Source organism: Notechis scutatus, chromosome 3 (assembly GCF_049901735.1).
Source record: "Notechis scutatus isolate UNSWTSFEM ecotype Mainland chromosome 3, rNotScu1.2, whole genome shotgun sequence".
Taxonomy (NCBI): Eukaryota; Metazoa; Chordata; class Lepidosauria; order Squamata; family Elapidae; genus Notechis; species Notechis scutatus.
The window spans coordinates 7,741,490-7,768,741 of NC_142011.1; the positions used below are offsets into that span (position 1 = coordinate 7,741,490).

General features: G+C 42.6%; 1 protein-coding gene and 1 long non-coding RNA gene across 4 annotated transcripts in view; both read left to right on the forward strand.

The window, feature by feature from the left end:
* Positions 1 to 27,252, forward strand: part of MYT1 (myelin transcription factor 1) — a 172,398-nt gene that overhangs the window by 103,036 nt on the left and 42,110 nt on the right. The window contains exons 10-16 of one of the 3 annotated variants that reach the window (XM_087959158.1): positions 191 to 304; positions 2,701 to 2,915; positions 3,655 to 3,863; positions 5,988 to 6,257; positions 13,819 to 13,973; positions 17,862 to 17,924; positions 18,258 to 18,326. In XM_087959158.1, coding sequence (XP_087815284.1) covers positions 191 to 304; positions 2,701 to 2,915; positions 3,655 to 3,863; positions 5,988 to 6,257; positions 13,819 to 13,973; positions 17,862 to 17,924; positions 18,258 to 18,326 — 1,095 coding nt within the window. The remainder of the gene's footprint in view (positions 1 to 190; positions 305 to 2,700; positions 2,916 to 3,654; positions 3,864 to 5,987; positions 6,258 to 13,818; positions 13,974 to 17,861; positions 17,925 to 18,257; positions 18,327 to 27,252) is intronic. The other 2 variants (XM_087959160.1, XM_087959159.1) reach the window with 2 other exon arrangements.
* Positions 1 to 27,252, forward strand: part of LOC148131073 (uncharacterized) — a 150,556-nt gene that overhangs the window by 74,965 nt on the left and 48,339 nt on the right. The window lies entirely within an intron of this gene.

Consider the following 27,252-nt stretch of genomic DNA (forward strand, 5'->3'; position numbering starts at 1 on the left):
TCGTGAAGGATTTACAATTTTGTTGACATACCTCTTTTTTTTGTAAAATATTTTGAAATCTCCAGGACGCTGCACTTCTTATAATGGTTCTATCTCATTTTATTGTGTTGATTTTATTTAATCCCTGCATTCCTCTTCCCTGTTCTTTCTTTTCTTTTCTTCCTGCTTCTTCCCTGCTTTCTTCCAATAGCTTATCTGGCTGTCCCATTGCAGCTGCTGAAAAATTAGCCAAAACTCACGAGAAGCAACAGCCTCCATCCAGCGACCCTTCGAAAAATCACTCAAATTCAGATCGGATCCTCAGGTAATCCACAGCCAAATGAAGCCTAGCCTCTGTTTCTCCTTCTGCTCTCAAAAAAAAAAAAAAAAAAAACCAGTTACAGCTTCAGTCTATCCAATCTTGGCCACTTTAAGACCTGTGGACTTCAACTCCCAGAATTCTGTGCACAGCTGGCTGGGAAATTCTGGGAGTTGAAGTCCACAGATCTTAAAATGGGCAAGGTTGGCCACATCTGGTTTAGGGAAGTGGCAAGCTCCTTCCTTCCCGCTAATCTGATTTGTGACTGTCAAATATTTTTCTTTGAACGATGAAAAAAAATATGTAGCATTCCCAATCAGGGCACACTGGAGCAGGAATGTCTGCTGTAGCATCCATTAATTCTAAGTTGACGGGCGAAAAGGGTTTTTAACAGAGTCCCAAGCTACGTCTTACTGTGTACACAGCAGTGCAGATGGCCCCAAAATCACATTGATTATGTTGACATTATGAAGATGGAAAGGACAGAAAGCCCCCATCCCGTTTTTCATTTTGTGTGGTGTGTTAACATTTCTCCATGCCTCTCGGTTTCACAGCTGGGTGGAAGGGACATTGGGTGCTAATTAATTATCTGATGAGTTAATAAACTTGCTCTCTGCACTTCAAGTGATGAGCTGATTAGAGACTGCATCCATGTGCCACCTATCGTAGCTGCTGCAGGGCTAAACTGCAAAAGAAGGGCCAGGTTTTAATTCCAGAGATCCCTTTACTTAGAACCACAGTGCCATTGATTGAGATCTCTGCATCTCAGGCTAAACCACATGATTAACAAAGGTGGTTGTTTTTTCAAGAGGCAACTGGACTTTGTGGTTTTTCTTTTAAGACGTTTCGCTTCTCATCCAAGAAGCTTCTTCAGCTCTGATTAACAATTAAGAGAACAGCTCTAGTCTAACAAAGAGAAGGAGTATGAGTGACGCAGTAGAAGTCTTCCAATACTCGAGGGGCTGTCACAGAGAAGAGGGGGTCAACCTATTCTCCAAAGCCCCCTGAAGGCAGGACAAGAAACAATGGATGGAAACTAATCAAGGAGAGAAGCAACTTAGAACTATGGAGAAATTTCCTGACAGTGAGAACAATTAATCAGAATAATTATTCTGTTATCTTCTGTAATCTGAATATGTTAAAGCTTGAATAATATTTTTAAAAAGTTCAATAACAGAGCATTAACTTTCAGGGTTGAGGGAAATAAAAACTTAAGTCCAGGAACCGGTAACTGAGTTGAGCAAGTATTCCTGCCAGTCTAAAAAACTATCAGTGGATACTTCCAACTTTGTTACTCCTTCAGATCGAAAGCACAGAGCCAGAAATAAATCAGAACTAATCAAAGCAAACTCCCAAAACAGACAAGGTCATGAGATCTAATAATGCCTGAACTGTTTGTGAACTGGTATAAGCTTTTTCATCCTATTGAATTTAAGTCTGTAGTATAGGATTTTACTATCACTCTTAAGACATATTTTTTCTATCAGATATGAAAACTGATAACACTTAGAATCATTTTTTCCTAAAAGCATATTTCTACTATCTTTCCCATTTTGCTATATACATTTCCCCGTTATACTTCATACTACGTGTTTATAAATGGGTTCTACTCCAGAGGAAGAAAAGAATTTGAACACAAACAGTACCTACACCCTCAATTCCTAATTTGCTCAGAAAATAATTCCAAATGATTCTTTCTTTGTATCCTATTCTACGATCATAATAAAATACTGGGACTGGATTGGATTGGTTCCTTCCTAGGTTTGTCTTTAATAGATGAATATGAGGGGTCCTTGGTGCTCTCTGAGTTTGGCTGTTTCATTACCAAACTAGGTAACATCATCAATACTAAAAGGGATGAGGTTTGCTCTCTATTTGTACTGTATATAAGGCCCTTCTAGCAATGATGATGTTACTTAATTTGGTAAAGAAATCTGCAAGAAAACAACGAAGCTCAGAGAACATTAAGAACCCCACAGTTCTCTTCCTCCTCCTCCTCCTCCTCCTCCTCCTCTTCCTCCTCGCCCTGATAATATTACCTAGTTAAGTAATAAAGTACCTGCAAGAAAACAGCCAAGTCAGAGAGCACCAAGAACCTTATAGGACTCTTACTCTTTCTTATTCCTCCTCCTCTTCTTTTCCTCTTCCTCTTCTCCGCAAACCACATTTCCTTATAGCACTGATAATATTACCTAGTTGGGTAATGAAACATCTGCAGAAAAACCACCAAGCTCAGAGAGCACAAAGGACCCCTCATTTCAACCCTGAGCTACGAATATTCTCCTCTTATCGGAAGGACGACGCTTGCATTTCCTTTTAGCCAAGTTGTTTCTCACACGTTCCCCCCCAGAATCATAAGCGTCTTACAAAAGTGCCTTCCCTCCCTTTCCTCTTTCCTTCAGGCCTATGTGTTTTGTGAAGCAACTCGAGGTGCCTCAGTATGGAAGTTACAGGCCCAACATGGTTCCTTCCACGCCAAGGGCCAACTTGGCCAAGGAGCTGGAGAAGTACTCCAAAGTCACCTTCGATTATGCAAGTTTCGACGCTCAGGTTTTTGGCAAACGCATGCTTGCCCCAAAGATTCAGTCTAGCGAAACCTCACCTAAAGCCTTTAAATGTAAGTCGGGTCTGGATATGGACAGTCATTGTGGGAATGAATTTATGGGGAGTTTTGTGGTTATTTATTTATGATATACTCTAGTCAATTACACCAATATAGACCAGAGGAGTTTCGTGTCTAAGGCAGGACTAGAACTCACAGTCCCCTGGTGATTGGCCCAAAGTCACCCAGCCGGCTTTCATGCCTAAAGTGGGACTAGAACTCATAATCCCCTTGTGATTGGCCCAAAGTCACCCAGCTGACTTTTATGCCTAAGGCAGGACTAGAACTCACAGTCCCTTGGTGATTGGCCCAAAGTCACCCAGCCAGCTTTCTTGTCTAAGGCAGGACTAGAACTCACAATCTCCTGGTGATTGGCCCAAAAATCACCCAGCTGACTTTTATGCCTAAGGCAGGACTAGAACTCACAGTCCCCTGGTGACTGGCCCAAAGTCACCCAGCCAGCTTTCTTGTCTAAGGCAGGACTAGAACTCACAATCTCCTGGTGATTGGCCCCAAAATCACCCAAGCTGACTTTTATGCCTAAGGCAGGACTAGAACTCACAGCCTCCCACTTTCTATATCGGTGCCTTAGCCGCTAAACCAAACTGGCTTCCTGTTGTAGGAAAAATAGAGGAGGGAGCTTTCAACAGGCTGTGTTGAATTCCTGCAGGAAGGACAAGGGAGCGAGAAATAAGGTGGCTGAACCCCAGCACCATGCCTACCTTTCTGCCTCTCTCTTGCTCCCCTTTTGCAGGCAAACCTTTCCCAAAGGTTTCCACTTCCCCCAGCCACAGCCCTTCCAGCAGTTACGTGAAGAACGCTTCGTCTTCATCCACAGGCTTCGACTACTCCCACGACGCCGAAGCTGCCCACATGGCCGCCACGGCCATTTTGAACCTCTCCACCCGCTGTTGGGAAATGCCCGAAAACCTCAGCACCAAGCAGCAAGATCTTTCCAGCAAGGTGAGCGGGCAAGAGGTAGCAGCTCCGTGGATCGATGGCAGGTAGTCCTCAACTTACGACCGTTCATTTAGTGGCCCTTTCGAAATTGCAACTGAAAAAAAAAGGGGGGGACCGGTGACAATTTTCTGCAGAACCACAGCAGTGATCCAAAGTCAGATGCTGGCCAAGTGACTCGCATTTATGACCATTGCGGCCGTGTCCCAGAGTCCCTTTTTGCAACCTTCTGACAAGCAAAGTCAATGGGGAAGCCAGGTTCACTTAACCACCGTGCTCCTCACTTAACGACTGCAAGTGATTAACTTAACACCTGCGGCAAGAAAGGTTGTAAAATGAGGCAAAAATCACTTAAACAAATGTCCCACTGAGCAACAGAAATTCTGGGCTCGGTTGTGGTCGTACATTGAGGACTACCTGTATTTATTTATTTATGTATTTGTCATTTATTTGTTTGTTTATTTAATTTGTAGGCCACCCACCTCACTGATACAGCAACTCAGGGCAACTTACAATGTAAAAATTCAAGTCATAAATCACAATAAGGTCCTTAGCCCGGTGTACTCTTTGCTAAATAGGATCCAAGCTGGACAGTTAGATTAATCTCTTTTTATTCAGGCATAAGGTAGGTCTCCTGTAGGTACAAGGTGAGAAGATCTTTAATAAAGGGAGAAATGTATGGTTCAAATATATTGGGTGTGTTTCCTAAAAGCATATTTTTAATATCTCTCCCATTTTGCTACATACATTCCGTCTTTATACTTTATACTACGTGTTTATAAATGGGTTCTACTCCAGAGAAAAAAAGAATTTGAACACAAACAGTATCTACACTCTCAATTCCTAATTTTCTCAGAAAATAATTCCAAATAATTCTTTCTTCATATTCTATTCTACGATCATAATAAAATACTGGGATTGGATTGGATCCTTCCTATGTTTATTTTTAATAGATTAATATGAGGGGTCCTTGGTGCTCTCTGAGTTTGGCTGTTTTTCTTCCCGACGCTTCATTACCAAACTAGGTAACATCATCAATACTAAAAGGGATGAGGTTTGCTCTCTATTTGTATATAAGGCCTTTCTAGCAATGATGATGTTACTTAATTTGGTAAAGAAATCTGCAAGAAAACAGCCAAGCTCAGAGAGCACTAAGGACCCCACAGTTCTCCTCCTCCTCCTCCTCTCTACCTTCTCGCCCTGATAACATTACCTAGTTAAGTAATAAAGCATCTGCAAGAAAACAGCCAAGTCAGAGAACACTAAGGAACCCCATAGGACTCTTCCTCTCTCCTTCCTATTCTTCCTCCTTCTCTTCTTTTCCTCTTCCTCTACTCCGCAAACCACATTTCCTTTTAGCACTGATATTACCTAGATAACATCATCAATACTAAAAAGGGATGAGGTTTTCTCTCTGTTTATATAAAAGGCCCTTTTAGCACTGATGATATTACCTACTTTGGTAATGAAACGTCTGCAGGAAAACAACCAAGCTCAGAGGGCACCAAGGAACCCACATTCCTCCTCCTTCTCACAGTCCTCCTCCTCCCTTCCTCCTCCTCTTTTTCACAAACCTCATTCCCTTCTAACACTGATTGTATCACCTAGTTTGGTAATGAAACGTCTGCAGGAAAACCACCAAGCTCAGAGGGCACCAAGGAACCCACCATCCTCCTTCTCCTTCTCACAGTCCTCCTCCTCCCCTTCCTTCTCCTCTTTTTCACAAACCTCATTCCCTTCTAACACTGATTGTATTACCTAGCTGGGTAATGAAACGTCTGCAGGAAAACCACCAAGCTCAGAGAGCACCAAGGAACCCACCATCCTCCTTCTCCTTCTCACAGTCCTCCTCCACCTCCCCTTCCTTCTCCTCTTTTTCACAAACCTCATTCCCTTCTAACACTGATTGTATTACCTCGCTGGGTAATGAAACGTCTGCAGGAAAACCACCATGCTCAGAGAGCACCAAGGACCCCTCGTTTCAATCCTGAGCCAGGAATATTCTCCTCTTATTGAAAAGATGACTCGTGCATTTCCTTTTAGCCAAGTTGTTTCTCACACGTTCCCCCCAGAATCACAAGCGCCTTACAAAAGTATTGTAAATTTGTTCTTGCGGTTTCCACCTTTCAGTCCATGGACATTGAAGTGGATGAAAACGGGACTCTGGATTTAAGCATGAACAAGCATCGCAAACGTGAAAACGCCTTCCCCGGCAGCAGCAGCTGCAGCAGCAGCCCCAGCATCAAATACCCCGACGTGTCCCAACGCCAAAACTGCACCAGTGCCACCAGCAGCACCATGACCTCACCCCAGTCCAGCCACACCTCTCGCCAGGATGAGTGGGACGGGCCCATCGACTACACCAAACCAAATCGGCAACGAGAAGAGGAACTGGAGGAGGTAAAGAGGAGCCAAGCTACTCTGACGTTGCTTCGTTTCTTAGGGTGGGCAGGAAGATTCAGCACCATAACCCTGAGTGCAGGGTTCGGATTCTACCGGTTCGGACCGGTTTGGGCGAACCGGATGTTAAATTTACATCTGGTTCAGTGAATCGGTATTTGAAATGATTGGCTGGCCCCCACCCACCCTGTCCCTCCCCCTCCCAGAAGTCTCCACGTGGCCCGCGTGACACTCTGGGACGGGGGGAAATAGCTCTACTGGAAGTTGCAAAACGGGCCTGTTTCCGATTTCTGGAGGGCTTCCCAGAGCCTGGAGGAGGCCATTTTCACTCTCCCAGAGGCCCGAGGGAAGCCTCTGGACCCTTGGGAAGGCGAAAAATGGCCCCCTCCAGAAGTTCCAGTAGGCCACGCCCACCATGGCCACACCCACCCAGCACCTGGGCAGCGAACCGGTTGCTGGGATTTTTGAATCCCATCCCTGCCTGAATGTCCTGGGCTGTGGGGATGGGAGGCAGGAGGAAGAGAGGGGGTAGGAAGTGGAGGAAGCACCTCAAAAGGAAAAGGGACCTTCCCTAGTTTCTTGGGCTGTAAAGGCAAGGGCGTGGGAAGATATGCTTTCAGGCTACCAAGGTTGATGTAGGATCCAATCTGGGTCGGTCACTGGGATCAGAGTTTTTGTCTTCCAAGCTTTTGGATTCGTGTGTTGTGGTCTGTCAGCCACCGGCCCCTCCAGCAGCTGAGGGGGGAGGAGAAGGAGGAGGAGGGGGCGTGGGAATTGGGGTCAGCATCAAGGCAACCTGAGAGCACCAAAGGGGAAGAGGGAATGGAGCTGTCAGAGAGAGAGAGAGAATGAGACAGAGATGGAGCCTGGGACATCCATCAGCCCTCAGGTGGAGAGTCAACAGCCCCCAGGTCTGGAGGTAGCTGATGAGGAAGAGGAGGAACAGCTGAGTCCAGTGCCTGACGTGCAGATGCACAGAAGGCAGAGGAGAGGAGAGCAGTGGAAATCTATGAGCCGATCCTTGGGAAGGAAAAGCCACTGCTGCTAGCGAAGCCCCACCCTACCTCTGGGGATAAAAGGCAGGGGGTGGAGATGAATAGGTGTGGCAGACAACTCTTCATCTCCCTGACGGACAGACTTGTTAGCTTGCGGTGAGAGAAACTTTTTACCGGAGCTGTTTGGGGAGCTGGGTCAGAAACATCATGTGGAGCCCATGCTCAGGGAATTTCTCTCTAGCTACAGAGATTTAATAACATTTAATAATAGTCATAGGGCGCAATAAGCAATCAAATCTAGGAAACAGTCAATATAAATCGTACGCAACAAAGTGACAATCATACAGTCGCAAGTGGGAGGGGAGGGGTGATAAGGAGTGGTGAGAAGATTAATAGTAATAGTAATGCAGACTTAGTAAATATTTGGACAGTGTTAAGGGAATTATTTGTTTAGCAGAGTGATGGCGTTCGGGGGAAAAACTGTTCTTGTTCTGCTGTGCAGTCCTCTATAGCGTCGTTTTGTGGGAAGGAGAGTTGAAGCAGTTTATGTCCGGGATGTGAGGGGTCTGTAAATATTTTCATAGCCCTCTTTTTGACTCCTGCAGGTAGACAGGTCCTCCATTGAAGGCAGGTGGGTAGTAATTGTTTTTTCTGCAGTCCTAATTATCCTCTGAAGTCTGTGTCTGTCCTGTTGGGTTGCAGAACCGAACCAGAAAGTGATAGAGGTGCAGATGACAGACTCAATAATTCCTGTGTAGAACTGTATCGGCAGCTCCGTGGGCAGTTTGAGCTTTCTGAGTTGGTGTAGAAAGAACATTCTTTGTTGTGCTTTTTGGATGACGTTTTTGATGTTAGGTGTCCATTTTAGGTCGTATATAATAGAACCTAGAAATTTGAAGGTCTCCACTGTTGATACTGTGTTGTCTAGTATTGTAAGAGGTGGTAGTATGGGAGGGTTTCTTCTAAAGTCTACCACCATTTCTACGGTTTTGAGTGCGTTCAGTTCCAGATTGTTCCGGTTACACCACGAGGCAAGTTGTACAACCTCCTGTCTGTATGTGGATTCATCATTGCCTTGAATGAGACCAATCACTGTAGTGTCATCTGCAAACTTCAGTATTTTAACAGATGGATCGTTTGTGATGCAGTCATTGATATATAGGAAGAAGAGAAGTGGAGAAAGCACACTGCCTTGGGGGGGCCCTGTGCTAATTGTACAGGTCTCAGATGTGATTCTGCCTAGCTTCACCTGCTGCTTCCTGTCTGTCAGGAAGCTTGTGATCTACTTATAAGTGTGTTCATAGAGGAAAGCTAAGTGGTTACTCAGTTCCAGATGATGTAATGAACAGCTCAAGGTACTTTTCCTGTCTTCTGGAATATTTTTCTTCCCGGTTTTGCTTGGAATTTCCTTGCAAACTCTCATCCTGCTTAACTTTCTCAAGATTAGCCAAGTACTATCTGCCTGGACTTATACCTATTTTGCCAGCATCGCAATCTAAAGACACAACCTACAAGCAAATATATAATATAATTATTTGACATTTGCGTCATGTTTACTTGTATCCCTGAAAATGCAAGCAGGTTTTTTTTTCCAGAGAATAGGGCTTTTTTACCCATTGGAAGAAAAGGTCATTTAACACTGATAAGTAATAATGTACAACAATCCAGCTGAGACCTTTGTATTAAGCACTGCACCCAAGACGGAAACCTTTCTTTCATATCATAAACATCATTGAATGTGCTTTTGCAATGGTCGATCAATACCCCGCTTAGCTTTAACTGTACACTCCAACGTACAACGTTACATTTATTAACATTTCAGAAATTATATTTAACACCGATATAAACTTTTATCTTTGAAGGTCTGAATCCTCTTAGTATCCACAATTTCTAATTTATATTGCATAAGTACCACTGTACCCAGCTGATATGTGCATTGCATAATATCTTTCATCATAAGTGATTAAATACCTGATAACCACAATTCATTTACTACAGAAATATACCAAACAAATTATCTCTCCTCCTGCATCTCAAATTATTTTATTAGTAGATGCAAAAAATACAATTTGAGGTGCGGGAGGAAAGATAATTTGTTTGGTATATTTCTGTAGTAAATGAATTGTGGTTATCAGGTATTTAATCACTTATGATGAAAGATATTATATCCAGGCAAAGGGATCGGGTTTTTTGGGGTGACTAGGAGTCTGATAGTTATGATTCTTAACGGGAGGACCAGGCAGAAAGCAACTCAATAGAGTATTTCTACTTTACTGTAAAGCTACATTAATAGAATCTTGCAAGACTGAAAGTATAACTCTCCCCCCATCGCCTTTATAGCCTGAGAAACTAGGGAAAGTTTCTTCCAAGCTTCTTATCTGGACCATTATTCAGCTGCAGGTTAAGCTGCCTCTTATCTGACTAGTCTCTAAGCAGCATCTCTTCACCAAGCCAGCTTTCATGCCCAAGGCAGGACTAGAATTCTCCATCTCCTGATGATTGGCCCAAAGTCATCCAGCTGACTTTCATGCCTAAGGTGGGACTAGAACTCACCATCTCCTAGTAATTTATCCAAAGACAGCCAGTCAACTTTCATGCTTAAAGAGGGACTGGAACTCACAAATCATTTGGGCCAATCATCGGTGGTTGGCCCAAAGTCACTCAGCCAGCTTTCATGACCAAGGCAGGACTAGAATTCACACTCTCCTGGTGATTGTCCCAAAGTCACCCAGCCAGCTTTCATGCCTAAAGCAGGACTAGAACTCACACTCTCCTGGTTCCTAGGCCAATCCCTTAACTACTAGACCAAATTGAGTCTTACCAAACCCGTCTTGATTTCTGCTGCTGTAGACAAACACAACTTTTCTCTCTTCTTCTGTTTTATTTATTTATTTCTTTATTTATTTGTCAATCGCTTACAAAATAATAGGTATAAGTATATACATAGTTATGAATACATGAAATGGGTACATATAAGAAAAATAAAAAGAAACAATAGGACAGGGACGGTAGGCACGTTGGTGCGCTTATGCACGCCCCCTTACAGACCTCTTAGGAAAAGGGTGAGGTCAATAGTAGACAGTCTAAGGTTAAAGTTTTTGGGGTTTGGGGAAGAAACCACAGAGTCAGGTAGAGTATTCCAGACATTGGCCTCTCTGTTGCTGAAGTCGTATTTCCTGCAATCAAGTTTGATGCGGTTAACCTTGAGTTTGCATCTGTTGTGTGCTCTTGTATTGTTGTGGTTGAAGCTGAAGTATTCATTGACAGGTAAGTCATTGCAATGTATGATTTTATATACCATACTTAGATCAGACCAAAGACGGCGTAATTCAAGGTTTGCTAGGTCTAGAATTTCAAGTCTGGTGGCATAAGATATTCTACAACGAGTAGAGGAGTGGAGAACTATTCCTGTGAAATATTTCTGGACTTTCTCAACTGTGCTAATATCAGATACGTAATGTGGGTTCCAGACTGATGAGCTGTATTCAAGTATTGGTCTAGCAAATGTTTTGTATGCTCTAGTTATTAGTGTAATATTACCAGAGAAAAAGCTACGTAAAATTAGGTTAACAACTCTGAACACCTTTTTGGCTATGTAGTTACAGTGGGCTCTAGCACTTAGGTCATTAGAGATGAGTACTCCAAGATCCTTGACAGAGTTTGGATCATCAACAAGGTCTTGACTATTGAGCTTGTATTTTATTTTCTGATTTTTTTTGCCAATATGTTGGACAGAGCATTTGTTTGTTGAGATTTGAAGTTGCCATTTGTTTGACCATTCTGATACATAGTCAAGATCTTTTTGAAGGGTAGCAGTATTGTCTGTAGTATTGAACAGCTTTATATCATCAGCGAAGAGAACGCAGTTGCTCTTAATATGATCACAGAGGTCATTTATGTAGAGTATGAAGAGAGTTGGTCCTAGAACACTGCCTTGGGGGACACCACTATTGACAGGTACATAATTTGATAGGACGCTCCCAATTTTGACCATTTGTTGTCTGTTTGACAGGAATGCTTCTATCCAGTAATGCAGTTGTCCAGAGATACCATAAGATTTTAGTTTTAGGAGTAGTTTGTTGTGTACCACTGAATCAAAGGCTTTACAGAAGTCTATGTAGATTGCGTCTATTGTTTTGCCCTGATCGAGTTGTGTAGTCCATATGTTTTTGCAGTGTAAGAGTTGCAGATTACAGGATAGTTTTTTTCTGAAACCAAATTGTTTATGAGAGAGTAGGTTGTTTGTCACTAAGTGGACGATGATGGATTGGTTAATAATTGATTCCATGACTTTATAGGTGATGCAGCATAAGGAGATTGGTCTGTAATTTTCAACTAGGCTTGGGTCTCCCTTTTTGAAGATGGGGATGACCGTGGCTTATGACCATAGTTTTGGCAAGGAGCTGGTCTTGAAAGATTTTTCAAAGATTATGCTTAGAGGTTTGGCTATGGCAGTGGATAGCTTTTTTAAGAAGTAGGCACATATTCCATCCGGTCCAATAGATAGAGATGGTTTTAGATTGCGTAGTGCTTTCTCAACATTGTCTTCTGTAAAATCGATATGTATTAGATCATTGTAGTTTTCTGTGGTTCGGGTAGGAAATACTGGGCATGACCCATTGCTGTTTACAAATACTCAGCCAAAGAATGTGTTAAAGAGGTTGGCTTTAATAGTGTCGTCGTTGCAGTCTTTACCATTAGATCCTATCAGGGGTGGGATGGACTTTGAGTCTGTACTTCAGTAGCCTTATCCTTGCCATGGATCTGCATAGCTTTACCTAAGTGTCCTCTGATACTCAGGGTAAAACTCATCACGGCCTTGATAAGCCAGAATCTACCCTGCTGACTTTATTCTTTTGCTTCCATGTTTTAAGCCTTCTCATGAACCCTATTCAGGAATTCTCTACACTTTGATCAAAGGGTGCTTTTTTTCAAGAGGCAACTGGACTTTCCAGTTTTTCTTTGAAGACATTTCGCTTCTCATCCAAGAAGCTTCCTCAGCTCTGAAGTGGTTGTTTTGTTTCCCCAATGTATAGATCTGCACATGGCTCACTGCATTGTACTGCATCTACCACATTGCTCAGTTTGTGCCCGGGTGTTTTATCCTTGGGGTGCCTAAAGTGTATTCTTGGCTTTGAAGTGTGCACGTATGTCTCCCTCAACAGAGGGGGGGGGGATACGACATCATCTGTCCCCGGTCTACAACACAGTCCTTTCAGCAGTTCCAAGAAGGCTCCACTCCCATTTCCACCACTCAGGTGACCCTGAGGACACAGACCTCCAAGCCGCCTCAACGTCTCTCCAAAAGTGTCATGCCCGTCGGAATCTGATTCGGAGGGGGAGGCCGAGCAGCTGACAAGGAGTGGGAGTGTGGCTCCATTGGCTATGGAAGAAACTGGGGAAGGACAAAATCCAGCTGGGCAGAGCAGGGGAGAGGTAGAGCAAGGGGGAGGGAATTCAGAGTGTTATGTTCTGGGCATGGGCGCAAGGAACAGAGACGAGGCAGTGAACGGTGAACTTCAACTCTTTATTAACAATCAGGAACAGAGCAAAACCCTTGGGCAGCAGCAGCTCTTTTATAGAGATGGCTGCTGTCCCATTAACCAATGAATTGCGTTGGAGCGTTTAAACTGTGCCCAATGGGAGACGACCCGCTATTAGCCAATCAGATTGCCCAGAAGAGACCAATCATGATTCGCTATTTATGGGCCAATCAGAATTGCAGGATTACGAGCCTGCTTTTCTAGTAAGGTTGTCAAACTTTATTAAATGCATTTACTTAGTTCATAACACAGAGGAAGACCCAGCCCCACCCCTTCTTCATCCTAGGGCACGCAGGGAGGAATGGAGAAGGGAGCAACGTGAGTTGCGTGGCTTACAGGGAAGGAAAGTGCCCCGATTCCCTTCATTAGCTGCAGCTGGGAACAGAGTGTTTAAAAAGGGGAAGCTGCGCACAGCAAGTTTTTTGGGAGCAAATTGTAAATGATCTGATATCGTGGAGGCTTATTTGTGTTCCTGGCGTCTTCCCAACTTTGTGTGTTTTGCTGTGCTTTCAAGTCTGCAATTCCTTCTCCTGCCCCATCAAGTTAATTACTACAGCGTGGTTTGTTCGGATTTTTAGTTATAGTTTGTACGTACTTTGTTTTCGATTGAATTTCCTCCACTTAATGACTGTTCCTGGGAGAGTTTTTTTCTCCAGCCGAAGGTAACCTGGACATTGGGGGCAAAGTTGGAAATAATAAAAGGACTCTTCTTGCTTATTTGATTGTGTCGCCTTTGTGACGCCACGGGTCATCACAAAAAGGATGCAAATGACCAGCTGTCTGCAAAGAAGTATAAATCCTTCCATTTCCCCACCATTCTGTCAGAGCTGAAGAAGCTTCTTGGATGAGAAGCGAAATATCTTCAAAGAAAAAACAGAAAGTCCAGTTGCCTCCTGAAAAAAGCACTTTTGGGTCAACCATGACCTGGATGACTGAGAATCTCCATAGATATAGTGTTGTGGCTGGTTTTGCAAAGTTACCTCTACTCCTTCCAGAATATTTTCTGGGTTTGCTTTTTTGCAGTCGGAGCCCGCCGCCCGTTCATTTGCCTCCTCAGAAGCCGACGAACAAGAAGTCCCAGAAGAAAACTTTGAAGAAAGAAAATATCCGGGGGAAATCACCTTAACCAACTTCAAGCTGAAGTTCCTTTCCAAGGAAATCAAGAAAGAATTACTCACGTGAGTCTGCCCACTTGGCTAAGCAGTTGTGCCATAAAAGATCCGAGAGGGGACAAACTCCCTTTATAATTTTTTATTTTATTTTATTTCCAAACCTAAAATGCAAAAAAAAAAAAAAGAGAAAAAGACAAAAAAATAGAACAAAAATGTAAAAAGAAGAAAAGACAAAGGGGGAAAGACAAAAAGATAACAAAACAAAACCAGAAAAATGTGCGTAAAAACAGAGTAACAACAATACAGGTAGTCCTCGATTTACATCCACAATTGAGCCCAAAATTTATGTTGCTAAGTGAGACGCTTGTCGTGGGTTTTGCCCCATTTTATGACTTTTCTTGCCACAGTTGTTAAGTGAATCACTATAAGTTGGTAAGTGAGTAACCCGGTTGTTAAGTGAATCTGGCCTCCCTCTTGACTTTGCTTGTCAGAAGGTCGCAAAAGGGGATCACATGCTCCAACCGTCATAAATATGAATCGGTTGCCAAGCGTCTGGATTTTGATCATGTGACCCTGGAGATGCGGCAATGGTCGTGAGAAAAATGGTTGTAATGGTCACTTTTTTCAGGGCCGTTGCAACTTGAAATATTCACTAAACGAACTGTTGTAAGTCAAGGACTATCTGTTCACATAATTGTATGTCTCTGGTTGAATACAGATAAATATATTTCAATAGTTCCCCCCGCCGTTGCAAAATAGGCCCACAATATATGAACTTCTAGATCTCTATTTATTGAACTACTATATGGCATTAAAAAAATATTTAAAATATGAAAATCTATTATCAGTCAACCAATTTGACCTACCACCACTCTGCTGTTAACGGGTGATCCCAAAAGAAAGCTAGATTTCAACAGTAACTGTTCAACAATAACGATCTGTTATTGCAAGAGTCTTCAAACTTGGCAAGTTTAAGACTTGTGGACTTCAACTCCCAGTATTCCTGAGCTAACAGGACTGGAGGAGGAATTCTGGGAGTTGAAGTCCACAAGTCTTGAAGCTGTCAAGTTTGAAGACCTCTGTGTTATTTTATTCAACTAACAGAAGGTCCAAAACAGCTTCTAGTCTACCATAAAGCTACTGCAATAGATCCCCCTCCATCTCTCTCTAGCTTGCTTTGGCATTTGGATTCCTGTGTTTAGCAGGGGGTGGACTCCATCCAAGAGACCCTTCCCACCATTGGCTTCTGTGATGCAATTCTTCTGAAAGAAGAGATAACTTTGCTGGATGAATGTGGCAGACATGGAAAGTTCAAACGTCATGTGAAAAAGTATGATTTCACAGAATGAGGAGTGGAAATTTGGAACCAACTTCCAGGGGAGGTGGTGGGTCAGTCATCAATAACTGAATTTAAACATGCTTGGGATAAACACATGCCCATCACCCGGCAAATATTATAAAATTTAAAATAATTTTAAAATAATAAATAAATGTATCACAAATGACTAGCACTGATGATGTTAGCTAGTTTGGGTAATGAAATGTCTGCAACAAAACAACCCAGCAAAGAGGGCACCAAGGATCTCCTTCTCCTCCTCCTCCCCACTCCCTTCTAGCATTGATGAAGTTGCCTAGCTGGGTAATGAAATGTCTGCAAGAAAACAACCCAGCTCAGAGAGCACCAAGGACCCCAAAGTTGTTGTCCTTCTCCTCCTCTCCCTACTCCCTACTCCTCTCCATAAACCCCCCTCTCTTCCAGCATTGATGATATTGCCTAGTTGGGTAATGAAACATCTTGCGTTTGCAAGCAATCATGCTCAGAGAGCATCTTATATTAAAAAAGAAAAAAGAAAAACCTCTCGAAGGACAGATTCCATGAATTGCTAATCCCTTTTTTCTGCCGTCTGTGCTTCTGCATTAAAATTCCCACCCAAGATTCATTCATATTTCATAACAGGAAAGATTTTAATTTTAACCCCAAAGCTGTTGATATGAAGAGCCATTCCATATGGTCTCTTGAAGCTTTGCCACGATTTAAGAATGGGGGTGTGTGGAACGGTTAATCCAAACCACCCCAAATCTTAACGTCTGCTTGAAGTGGTGATAAATGCATTTTATTTACATTCGTGCTAGAAATGTTTGGGGATGTGGTGGGAGCAGAAAAACAACTTTAGATAAACAGATTGCCTCGCTTCCTTGTTTGCACGCTGTCACAACATTCCCTGAAAACTACCATTTCCGAAATGTCTTCCCCACTTCGAAACATCCTTTTTTTCCAAATAGAAAAGGGGAGGTGTGTGTGTGTGTGTGTGTGTGTGTGTGTGTGTGTGTGTGTGCGCGCGCAATGGATGTGATGTGTCTATTGGAATAAATACACAACAAATGGCAATCATCAGCAGGCGTGTTTTAATGGCTAGGAATGTCAAAAGGGGAGAAAAAAGGATAAGAGTTTATATTTACAGGAACACTTTTATCGGCAATGTTTCCCTGTGGTTGTATATTCTCTGGAAAAAAAAATCTCCCCTTTTTTTTCTTTCCTTTGAAATCTACTCTTCAACTCATTTGGCCTCTCAACTTAATATTCCAGGGAGCTGAGATAAACTTCAGTCTCTGGTTAAATCGTTGGAGGATTCAGCTGCTTAGCTAACAATATTAAAGGATTTGGCACGATTCTCACTATTTAAATTAAAAAGTTGACCAGCCTGAGAGAATCCATGGTACAAGACTCAAGATGTTTAAATCTTTTTTGGAACATTTATTTAGTTTAAAGGAAATTTCCAGTTGCTTAACATAGCCATACTGGATAAAGCTTTTAAAAAAAAGGCTGGTTAACGGAATCCAGTGGTTGAGTTCGTATAACATTGTATATGACAAACAAATAAACTATGGTTTAATGAGAAGGCATGGTTCATGCAACAGGGTAAAACATAGACTCATAGAACCGGAAGGTCTTCTATCTAGTGAAACCTCCTGTCCGAGGCAGAACTCCTTACACCATCCCAGACAATGTTTTCTTGAAGACCTCTAATGATGGAGCATTCACAACTTCTGAAGGCAAACTGATCCACCGATTAATTGTTCTCATTGTCAGGAAATTCCTCCTTAGTTCTAGATTGCTTTTCTCCTTGATTAGTTTCTATCCATTGCTTCTTATCTTGCCTTCAGGTGAAGAAAGCTGGAAAGCTTCCACTGATGAAGCTCCCACAACTTCTAGAATAGAATAGAATAGAATAGAATAGAATAGAATAGAATAGAATAGAATAGAGTAGAGTAGAGTAGAGTAGAGCAGAATAGAATAGAATAGAATAGAATAGAATAGAATAGAATAGAATAGAATAGAATAGAATAGAATAGAATAGAATAGAATATAGTGGAGTGGAGCAGAGCAGAGCAGAGCAGAACAGAACAGAACAGAACAGAACAGAATAGAATAGAATAGAATATAGTAGAGTGGAGTAGAATAGAATAGAATAGTATAGAATAGAATAGAATATAATAGAATAGAATAGAATAGAATAGAATAGAATAGAATAGAATAGAATAGAATAGAATAGAATAGAATGTTTCATTGCCAAGTGTGTGATTGGACACACAAGGAATTTGTCATTGGTGCAAATGCTCTCAGTATACATAAAAGAAAAGATACATTCATCAAGAATCATCAGGTACAACACTGAATAATAGTCATAAGTACAATAAGCAATCAAATCATACTAGGAAACAGTCTGAAGGTCACTGGGAGGTGACTGGACACCTAAAAACCCCTAAAACTCTTTGATAATTCCCCCTTCCTCGAATTTCTACGACAAAGAGAGAGAGAGAGAAAGAGATTATCTCCTCCTTTTTTTTTCTAGTTTTAGATTTATTTTTTTTCACATATGCACAAATCTTACTGATTTCTTTATATTTTTTGGCCACTCACATTTTCTTTTCCCCATAATTATTTTCGTTCAGTTGCCCTACCCCAGGCTGTGATGGGAGCGGACACATCACGGGAAATTATGCTTCTCACCGCAGGTTAGTTGACCTTACCTACCCTTACTCTTTTCGGATTGTGACCGTCTCTTTAAAAAAAAAATATCTTTTTTTTTTTTAAATTATAAGTGTGGATTCTTTGGTTCTATTCCAGGGGTGGGCAAATATGGCGACTTTATGACCGATGGACTTCAACTCCCAGAATTCCTGAGCCAGCCATGAATGGCTGGCTCAGGAATTCTGGGAATTGAAGTCCAACGGTGATAAAGTGGCTCTAATTGCTCGCCCTTCTTCTATTCCCTCTTCCCCTTGCTTTGATCTTCCCAACTTTTTTTTTTTTTAGCTTACCCAAATATTCCATCTCTTCTTTTTCAGCCTTTCTGGTTGTCCTCTTGCTGACAAGAGTCTCAGAAACCTCATGGCTGCCCACTCTGCTGACCTCAAGTATGTTTGCGCTCAACTCTGTTTCTTTTTTTCCCCTATTCCTCTTGCTTCTTATTCTTTGGCTTGCAAATTTCCCTTTAAAAGTCAAAATCTGCCTGAGAACTGACTTTCCATACCGATTCACAACATGTACAGGTAGTTCCCGACTTACAGCCATTCGTTTAGCGACCAAAGTTACCACAGGAATGAAAAAAAGAGAGAGCCGATGACCATTTTTCACACTTACGACTGTCATAGCATCCCCCCCCCCAATCACGTGATCAAAATTTGGCCGCTTTGTCTACCGGCTCGCATTTATGACAATTGCCGTGTCCTGGAGTCATGTCATCCCCATTTTGCGACCTTCTGATAAGCAAAATCTATGGGGAAGAAAGATTCACTTAACAACTGGGTTACTCACTTATCAGTTGCAGTGATTCACTTAGCGACTGTGGCAAGAAAGGTCGTAAAAACGGGGCAACACTCCCTTAACAGCTGCCTTACTTAGCCAGAGAAGTTTTGCATTCCATTGTGGTCGTAAGTCAAAGACTACTTGTATTGGATTGGGAAGGGACTCAGGCGTTGGGTGACAGTAGGAAAAAGTGGCCTGAAATTTGTATGCATTCACACTGATTTAATCTGTATATATTTGAATCTCAGGCAGATTTTGATGGACCATCCTTGACTTATGCAACCCTATTTTTCCTCTAAACCTCTTAATGATTTTCTAGTAAACAATGCAATATCAGCCGTCCTCCTTCTTCCTAATAGCACTGGTTTTGTTAACAGAGTTGACAATTTATGGACCGCAAACTACGAAGACAGCAAAATGCCTGGCCTACTATGGGGGGAAAAAAATGTCCAAAGTTGATCAAACAACAATCTAACTAGCTTCTCCCTTTGTGGAACTCGAGAATGTCTATCACTTCTTTCTCCCAATGATGGCCTCGTTTTTCCTCCCTCAATTAAAACTCGATTAATTAAGTTTTCTCTATGCATCATTGCATTCAGAGTTACTACAGGTAATCCTCAACTTGGGACCAAAATTGAACCCGGAATTATGGTCGTAAGTCACACAGCGGTGATTAAGCAGGACTGCAAATGATTTTACAATCCTTTTTACATTGGTTCTTAAGCAGGGGTGGGCTTTCAAAATTTTAGCAAAGAGTTTCTAGGTGGGCTCAGAGCACCAAGGACGACACCGTCCTCCTCCTCCTCCTCCTCTTCCTCCTGCCCCCTGCAAATCCCACCCCTTCTAGCACTGATTTTGTTACCTAGTTGGGCAATGAAACATCTGCAAGAAAACACCCAAACTTCACAGTCGTCCTCCTCCTCCTCGTCCTGAGCCATGACTCTAGAAGAAACCTCTATCTATCTCTATATTTCCCATAAAGGTAACCCACTCCTTGTTCTAGAAATAGCTTCTGCTTCAGGAATCCTGGCTCAGATCAGATCAGTGTCTGCCCAGAGAACATCTCATCCACTCCAACAAAGAGAAAATGTTCACACTTCCGAGGATGACTTCTTGCGGCAGCTTAGCAACACCACCCCCAAAAGCCCAAGGAACTTACATTTGGCAATATTTTTTTTTTGAGCTGGTCAGAGGTTGGAACAGAACCCTAAGCAAAAAAATAAGAAAAAAAAAGGGGGAGATAAATAGATTAGTCACAAAAATGAGCCAAGAATTGCAAGCAAGGACCTTACAGCCCCATGGAAGGCAAGACTTATTTATTTCCCATAAAAATCATCTGTAAGACATCATCAGATAACTAGACGTCACCCATACACCCATTCCTTTTTTGGATTTATGAAGGACACACGCAATCACAATTCAGCCCAAAATGAGTGTGGCTAATGAACCATTTGAGTTTTGCCCTTTCTATGACCTTCCTTGCTGCCACCAATAAGCGAACCACCACAGTTGTGAAGTTAGTCACACGGTTGTTAAGTGAATCTGGCTTCCCCATGGACTTTCAGAAGGTTGCAAAAAAGGGGTTCACGTGACCCCAGGATTTGCCAGGGGGGGGAGGAGGAGGAGGAAGACGACTGTGAAGCTTTATTGTTTTCTTGCAGATGTTCCATTGCTCAACTAGGTAGCGTCATCAGTGCTAGAAGGGAAGGGGGTTTGTGGTGGAGGTGGAGGAGTGGAGAGGAGGAAGGGAAGGAGGATGAGGACTGTGGGGTCCTTGGTGCTCTCTGTAAATGTTTCAGGAGCCAACTGGGTCAGGGCTGGGATTCAAACATCTCAGCAACCGGTTCGCTGCCCGGCTGCTGGGTGGGCATGGCCATGGTGGGCAGGGACTATCAAAACTTCCTGTTTCTGGCTTCCGGTGGGCCTCCAGAGCCCGGGGAGGCCATTTTCACCCTCCCAAGGGTCCAGAGGACTCTCCTGGGCCTTTGGGAGGGCAAAAACAGCCTCCCTCAGCCTTTGGAGGCCCTCCGGAAACTGGAAATAGGCCTGTTTCAAGACTTCCAGAAGGCCCATTTTTCACCCTCCCAGAGCCTCCGCACGGGACCCTGTACTTACCTCCATCGAAAATGGGCCATGTGGAAACTCCTGGGAGGGGAGGGCGTGGCCAGACAGTTGCTTGAAATACTGATTCGGCGAGCCAGCTGTAAAACTTTAACATCCGGTTTGCCCGAACCAGTCCGAACCGGTAGAACCCCACTCCTGAACTGGGTATCATCATCACTGCTAGAAGGGAGTGAGATTGGCAGGGAAGAGGAGGAGATAGAGAATTCCTGCAGTGATTCACTTAACAAACGTGGCAAGAAAAGTTGTAAAAATGGGGCAAAACTCAGTGAACAATTCTCTCACTTAGCAACGTAAATGTTGGGCTCGATTGTGGTCACAAGTTGAGGACTACCTGTATTATCCACCTACTTGGATATGCAGCAAAACACTGAATAGAACAGAACAGAACAGAATAGAATTCTTTATTGGCCAAGTGTGATTGGACACACAAGGAATTTGTCTTTGGTGCATATGCTCTCAGTGTACATAAAAAAGAAAAGATACATTCGTCAAAAATTATAAGGTACAATACTTAATGATAGTTATAGGGTACAATAAGCAATCAAACCAACTTCACACCAACAAGAAAAGAATTCCAGTTGGCATAATTCCAACTTCCAGATATCTCTAGCTTCTCATCAACTAGTTGTGTCATGAAACATCTGCAAGAAAGCAACCGAGCTCAGAGAGTACTGGGGACATCATTGTGTCGTTGTGCATTGTCAGCAGATCAATTCACGTTGTGTCATACATCACAAACATTTTCCCTAAGATCTACACATTCCTGCACCAAAAACTGGTAAACCAAGCTGAGAGTTATCAAAGGTTGCATACCCTTTGAATTGCCCTAACCGAGATCTTCCTTCACGGGGAGAATGGAATACATCAACTTACAACAGTTCACTTAATGACGGTTAGAAGTTACAATGCCACTGAAAAAAGTGACTTATGACCGTTTTTCAACACTTAGCAATCTTTGCGACATCCTCATGGTCACATGATCGAAATTCAGATAGAATAGAATAGAATAGAATAGAATAGATATAGAATAGAATAGAAAACATGGAGTGGAGTGCAATGGATTAGAAGAGAACAGAACAGAACAGAACAGAGAACTGGAATAGAACAGAATAGAATAGAATAGAATAGAATAGAATAGAATAGAATAGAATAGAATAGAATAGAATAGAAAACATGGAGTGGAGTGCAATGGAATGGAATAGATTAGAAGAGAAGAGAACAGAACAGAACAGAGAATTAGAATAGAATGGAATAGAATAGAATAGAATAGAATAGAATAGAATAGAATAGAATAGAATTAGAATTCTTTATTGCCCAAGTATGGTTGGACACACAAGGAATTTGTCTTTGGTGCATTAGCTCTCAGTGTACATAAAAAGAAAAAAATACATCAAGAATCATCAGGTACAACACTTAGTGATAGTCATAAATTACTAGATAAGCAATCAAATCATACCAGGAAATAAATAAAATAATATAAATCGTAGACATTCAAGCAACAAGGTTATAGTCATAAATGGGAGGAGATGCTTGGGAACTGTCTCATATTTATGACGGTTGCAGAGTCCCGGGGTCCTGTGATCCCCTTTTGCGACCTTCCAACCAGCCAAGTCAATGGGGAAGCCAGATTCACTTAACAACCATTTCTACTTTAACAACTGCAATGATTCACTTAACAAACGTGGCAAAAAAGGTCGTAAAATGGGGCAAAACTCACTTAACAAATGGCTCAGAAATTTTGGGCTCAATTGTGGTCGTAAGATGAGCATTACCTATATCTTGATCCGGAGGCTGCTGGGTGTCTTAATGAGGTGCTAATTACACTGGAAAAGTTGTGAATGATTGTTATGAGGAGTTCCAAGAGAATTATTTTTCAAGATTTGCAATGCGCAAAGGGGGTGGAATTTAGTTCCTGCACTTATGGAGAACATCAAGTTGTTGTGTTGGAAAGAATAATTACCTTCATGACGCCTGTCCCTTTTAATCTTACACTCTCTTCCTTGATTCTGAATGAGCTTTTGCAACACCGGTGAAGTGATAACTATTTTTATTACACTTCCAGAGAGTATATTTCCACATTGCTAACCCGATGCACTATCCTTTGCATCCCTGTGCAATTTTTTTAAAAAAAACATAGGAGTCAGCAGGTAGTCCTCAACTTGCAACAGTTCATTTAGTGACCATTCATAGTTACAACGGCACTGAAAAAAAGTGATTTATGGTCATTTTTCATATCAGCATTGCAGCATCCCAATGGTCATGTGATCAAAATTCAGACATTTGACAATTGACTCATATTTATGACGGTGTGTCCTGGGGTCATGTGATCAACTTTTGTGACCTTCTGACAAGCAAAGTCAATGGGGAAGCCAGATTCACTTAAGGACCATGTTCCTAACTTAACAACTGCAAGGGTTCACTTAGCAACTGTGGGAAGAAATGTCGTAAAATGGGAGAACATTCACTTCACAAATGTCTCAGAAATGTTGGGCTCAAATGTCGTAAGTCGAGGACTGCCACTATTAATCCCCCATTAGTTCCACCATGCCAGAAAAAGAAAATTATCTCCAGCCCATTCAAGTCTTTCAAAGCACAGATTTAACTGCATTTTTCTGATAGTTGGCCCAAAAAAATTTAAAAATTATAACATATAATGGGAAATTGAGGCAGATAATTGATGATAGATAGTCCTCAATTTACAACTGCAATTGGTGGCAGGATTTCTGTGGTTATGAAAGCCGTGCAGGGGTGGGATTCACCCGGTTTGGACCAGTTTACCCAAACTGGTAGTTCTGGTGATTAGTTGGCCCCGCCCACTTGCCCCTGGCCGGTTGTTAACCGATTGAATCCCACCACATCAATGTTATGACTTCTTTGCCACGTTTGTTAAATGAAACACTGCCATTGATAAATGAATCAGATGGTCATTAAGCAAATCTGGTTTTCACACAGTTACTTTGCTTTCTAGGAGCTGGCTGGGAAGGTCTTAAATAGCAATAGCCCTTATTAGACTTATATACCGCTTTACAGTGCTTTAGAGCAGTGATCCCCAACCTTTTTTACGCCGCAGCCCGGTACCGGCATCAGCTGGGCGCCGCGGCCCGATACCGGCATCAGCTGGGCGCCGCCATCTTTTTTTGATGAAAAAGTGCTTCCGGTGAGCTTTCTACCCAGAAAAGCTCACCGAAAGCGCTGGCGCCACCATCTTTTTGATGAAAACATGCTTCCGGTGAGCTTTCTACCCGGAAAAGCTCACCGGAAGCACTTTTCATCAAAAAGATGGCGGCGCCTAGCAAGCCAGCGGCCCGGTAGAACTTGTTCCGCGGACCGGTACCGGTCCGCGGACCGGTGGTTGGGGACCCCTGCTTTAGAGCCCTCTCTAAGCTGTTGACAGAGTCAGCATATTGCCCCCAACAATCTGGGCCCTCATTGTACCCACCTCGGAAGGATGGAAGGCGGAGTCAACCTTGAGCCTGGTGGGATTCGATCTGCCAAATTGTAGGCAGCTGGCTGCAGAAGTAGCTTGCAGTACTGCACTCTAACCACTGCGCCACAGAGGCTCCTAAATGGTGGTCATGTGACCTCAGGACACTGCAACCATTTTAAAAACAGGTTGGTTGCCAACTGTCCAGATTTTGATCATGTGACTGTGGGATGCTGCGATGCTCGGCAGTGCAAGGACGAGTCGTAAGTCACCATTTTCAGTATCTTTGTAACTTTGTACTACTTTGTAACTGAACGAATGACTGTAAGTTGAGGACTACCTGTATATTAAAAAAAAATTACCACATATAATTGTAGATCAGCCTTTCTGCAGATAATCTGACCTGCCAAATTTCAAGCAAATTATCATGAAAAGTGCACCACTGATCCTCAAAAATTTAACCATACCAACAGCGAAACTGTAAACCGTTGCATTGTCATTTATAAAACTGCACCATTTTAAGGTTGTGACCAGCTTTTAAAAAGCAGAGCTCTGGTTCATAGACAAGCCAAACCCAATTTTAGAAGCTAAAATTCTTGACTTATCCACAAGTATAGACGGTAAACAAAAAAGAAACTTTTGGAGCTCTGAAGTCCTCAAAAATCTTCATGACCGACGTGACACCATTCCTTTCTTCTGCTTAAAAGCCCCTGGGGGCTATCTATAAAGAATATTTTATTTGGTTTTTATTAATTAAATTTATTTTGCGGCCTGTTTTGCTACAAAGTGACTCTGGGTGGCTTATAACATACTATTCAGAACCAGAAGTTTTTCCCAATACAGATAGTCCTCGACATACAACCACAACTGAGTGCAAAATTTATGTTACTTGCCGCCTTTGTTAAGTAAATCACTGCAGTTGTTAAGTTACTAACACGGTTGTTAAGTAAAACTGGATTCCCCCATGGACTTTGCTTGTCAAAAGGTGTTCTGACCCAACCAGGTTCCCAAAGAGCAAACACAGACAAAGGCAGCAGCCCCCCACCTTTCAAGGTTTAATAACGAATTCTGTTCTGAAGGCTGCTTTCCGCTAATTAGCTCCGACAAGAAAGAGCCTTGCCAAGTTGTTTTTCAAGGCTGCCAAAAACCCAGAGATAAGAACTAATTTACAAGATTCTCCAAACACGAATTAAAATGTCCACCAGTCGAGCTTAAGAGCTTCTTTGCCGTCTGCAAAGAACACTTTTCCAAACCTGGCTTTTATCCTCTTGAGGGAGGGGCCATTACCTTGCAGCCTCACTCCCGAGTCGCCTGTGCTGCTGAAATTGTTCTTTCCTCCGAGCAATCCTTCATGCACGTGCACTTGGCACAGGCTCCTCGGGAAACTCCTCATCACTGCTGCCAGCCCCCATAATCTCTGAAGGCAGCAGTCCACTCCCTGATGGTCCTGGTCCCTCATCAGAGTCCTCGCTCTCCTCAGCCATCTGCACCTGCTGCCGGCTAACCACAACAAAAGGTTGCAAAAGGGAATAACATAACCCCGGGACACTGCAGCCATCATAAATGTGAGTCAGTTGTCAAGCATCTGAATGTAAATTACATGAGCATAGGAATGCTGGAAATGGTCATAAGTGTGAAAAACGGTCCTAAGTCACTTTTTTTGGTGCCGTTGTAACTTCAAACAGTCACTAAGCGAACTGTTGTAAGTCGAGGACTGCCTGTACTCATGCCCATTGTTATACAGATAGTCCTCAACTTACGTCAGGTTGCTTAGTGACTATTTAAAGTTATGATGGGCCTCCCCTACTTATAGGGCTCACTTCTGAAGTTCCAACAGCCCTCCCCACCATGGTCACATGACTGCATGTGGGTTGCTTGGCAACCAGCCTGCATTTACAGCCATGGTCACATGACTACAATTTACAATGTTTTTGATTAAAAAACAACAACATTTATTTCCGGATTTCTGCCAAAACAGCCCACGGCAAACAACCACCACCGCAAAAAAGTTCATAAAATCAGATTGGTCACAAGAATGACCTGCTTTATTTATTGACTGAACTAACAACTGTAATGGGTAACTGTGATGACCCAAAGGGGCGTGGCACAAAAACAACAAAGTCACAAAAGTATGTAAAGTCACTTTAATTCCTCCAACTTGGCCCCCAATGTCCAGTTATCATCGGCTGGAGAAAAAAACACTCCCAAGAACAGTTTTTAAAGGGAAGAAATTCAGTCCAAATCTAAAGTACATATAAATTATAAATAAAAACCAACACAAACCACGCTGCAGCAATTAACAAGACAGGGCAGGATAAGGAATTACAGAACTCAAAAGATAACGAAACACACATAGTTGGGAGGACACCAGAACCCAGATAAGACGTGACAAACAAAGATAATGCACGCTTTGCTTCCAGCAAGGTGCTGTGTGCAAGCATCCTTTATATCCTGTTTTCCCAGCTGCAGCTAATGAAGGGAATCAGGGCCTTTTTCTCCCCCGTAACCCACATTGCTCCCTTATCCGTTCTTCCCTGCATGCCCTAGGATGAAGAGGGGGCGCGCCTGGGTCTTCCTCTGAATGGGCCTGGGTCTTCCTTCCCCAGTTTCCTCCACAGCCACCGAAGCCACATTCCCAACACCCTGTCAGCTGTTCGACCTCCCCCTCGGAATCAGATTCCAACAGATGCATGACAGTAACCTTATTGCAGTTGCAAGTCGAGGACTACTTGTAGGTTATTATAAAGGAGTGCTCAATAGTAAAATTCCACTCAATAGTAGAATTAATAACCACAGGAATTGGTGGGCTCTCTTTCTTGGATGTCTTCAAGCACAAACCGGTCCCCCAATGATTGGAAATAATATGGAAGTGGTTCTTGTTTAGTGGCTACTAGGACTGGCAACGTAGTCATTAAGCAAAGCAGTCACTAATTGAAACTACAGCTGTGCTTCTGATCTGTCTTCAGCTTTCCTTTGCTTTACAGACT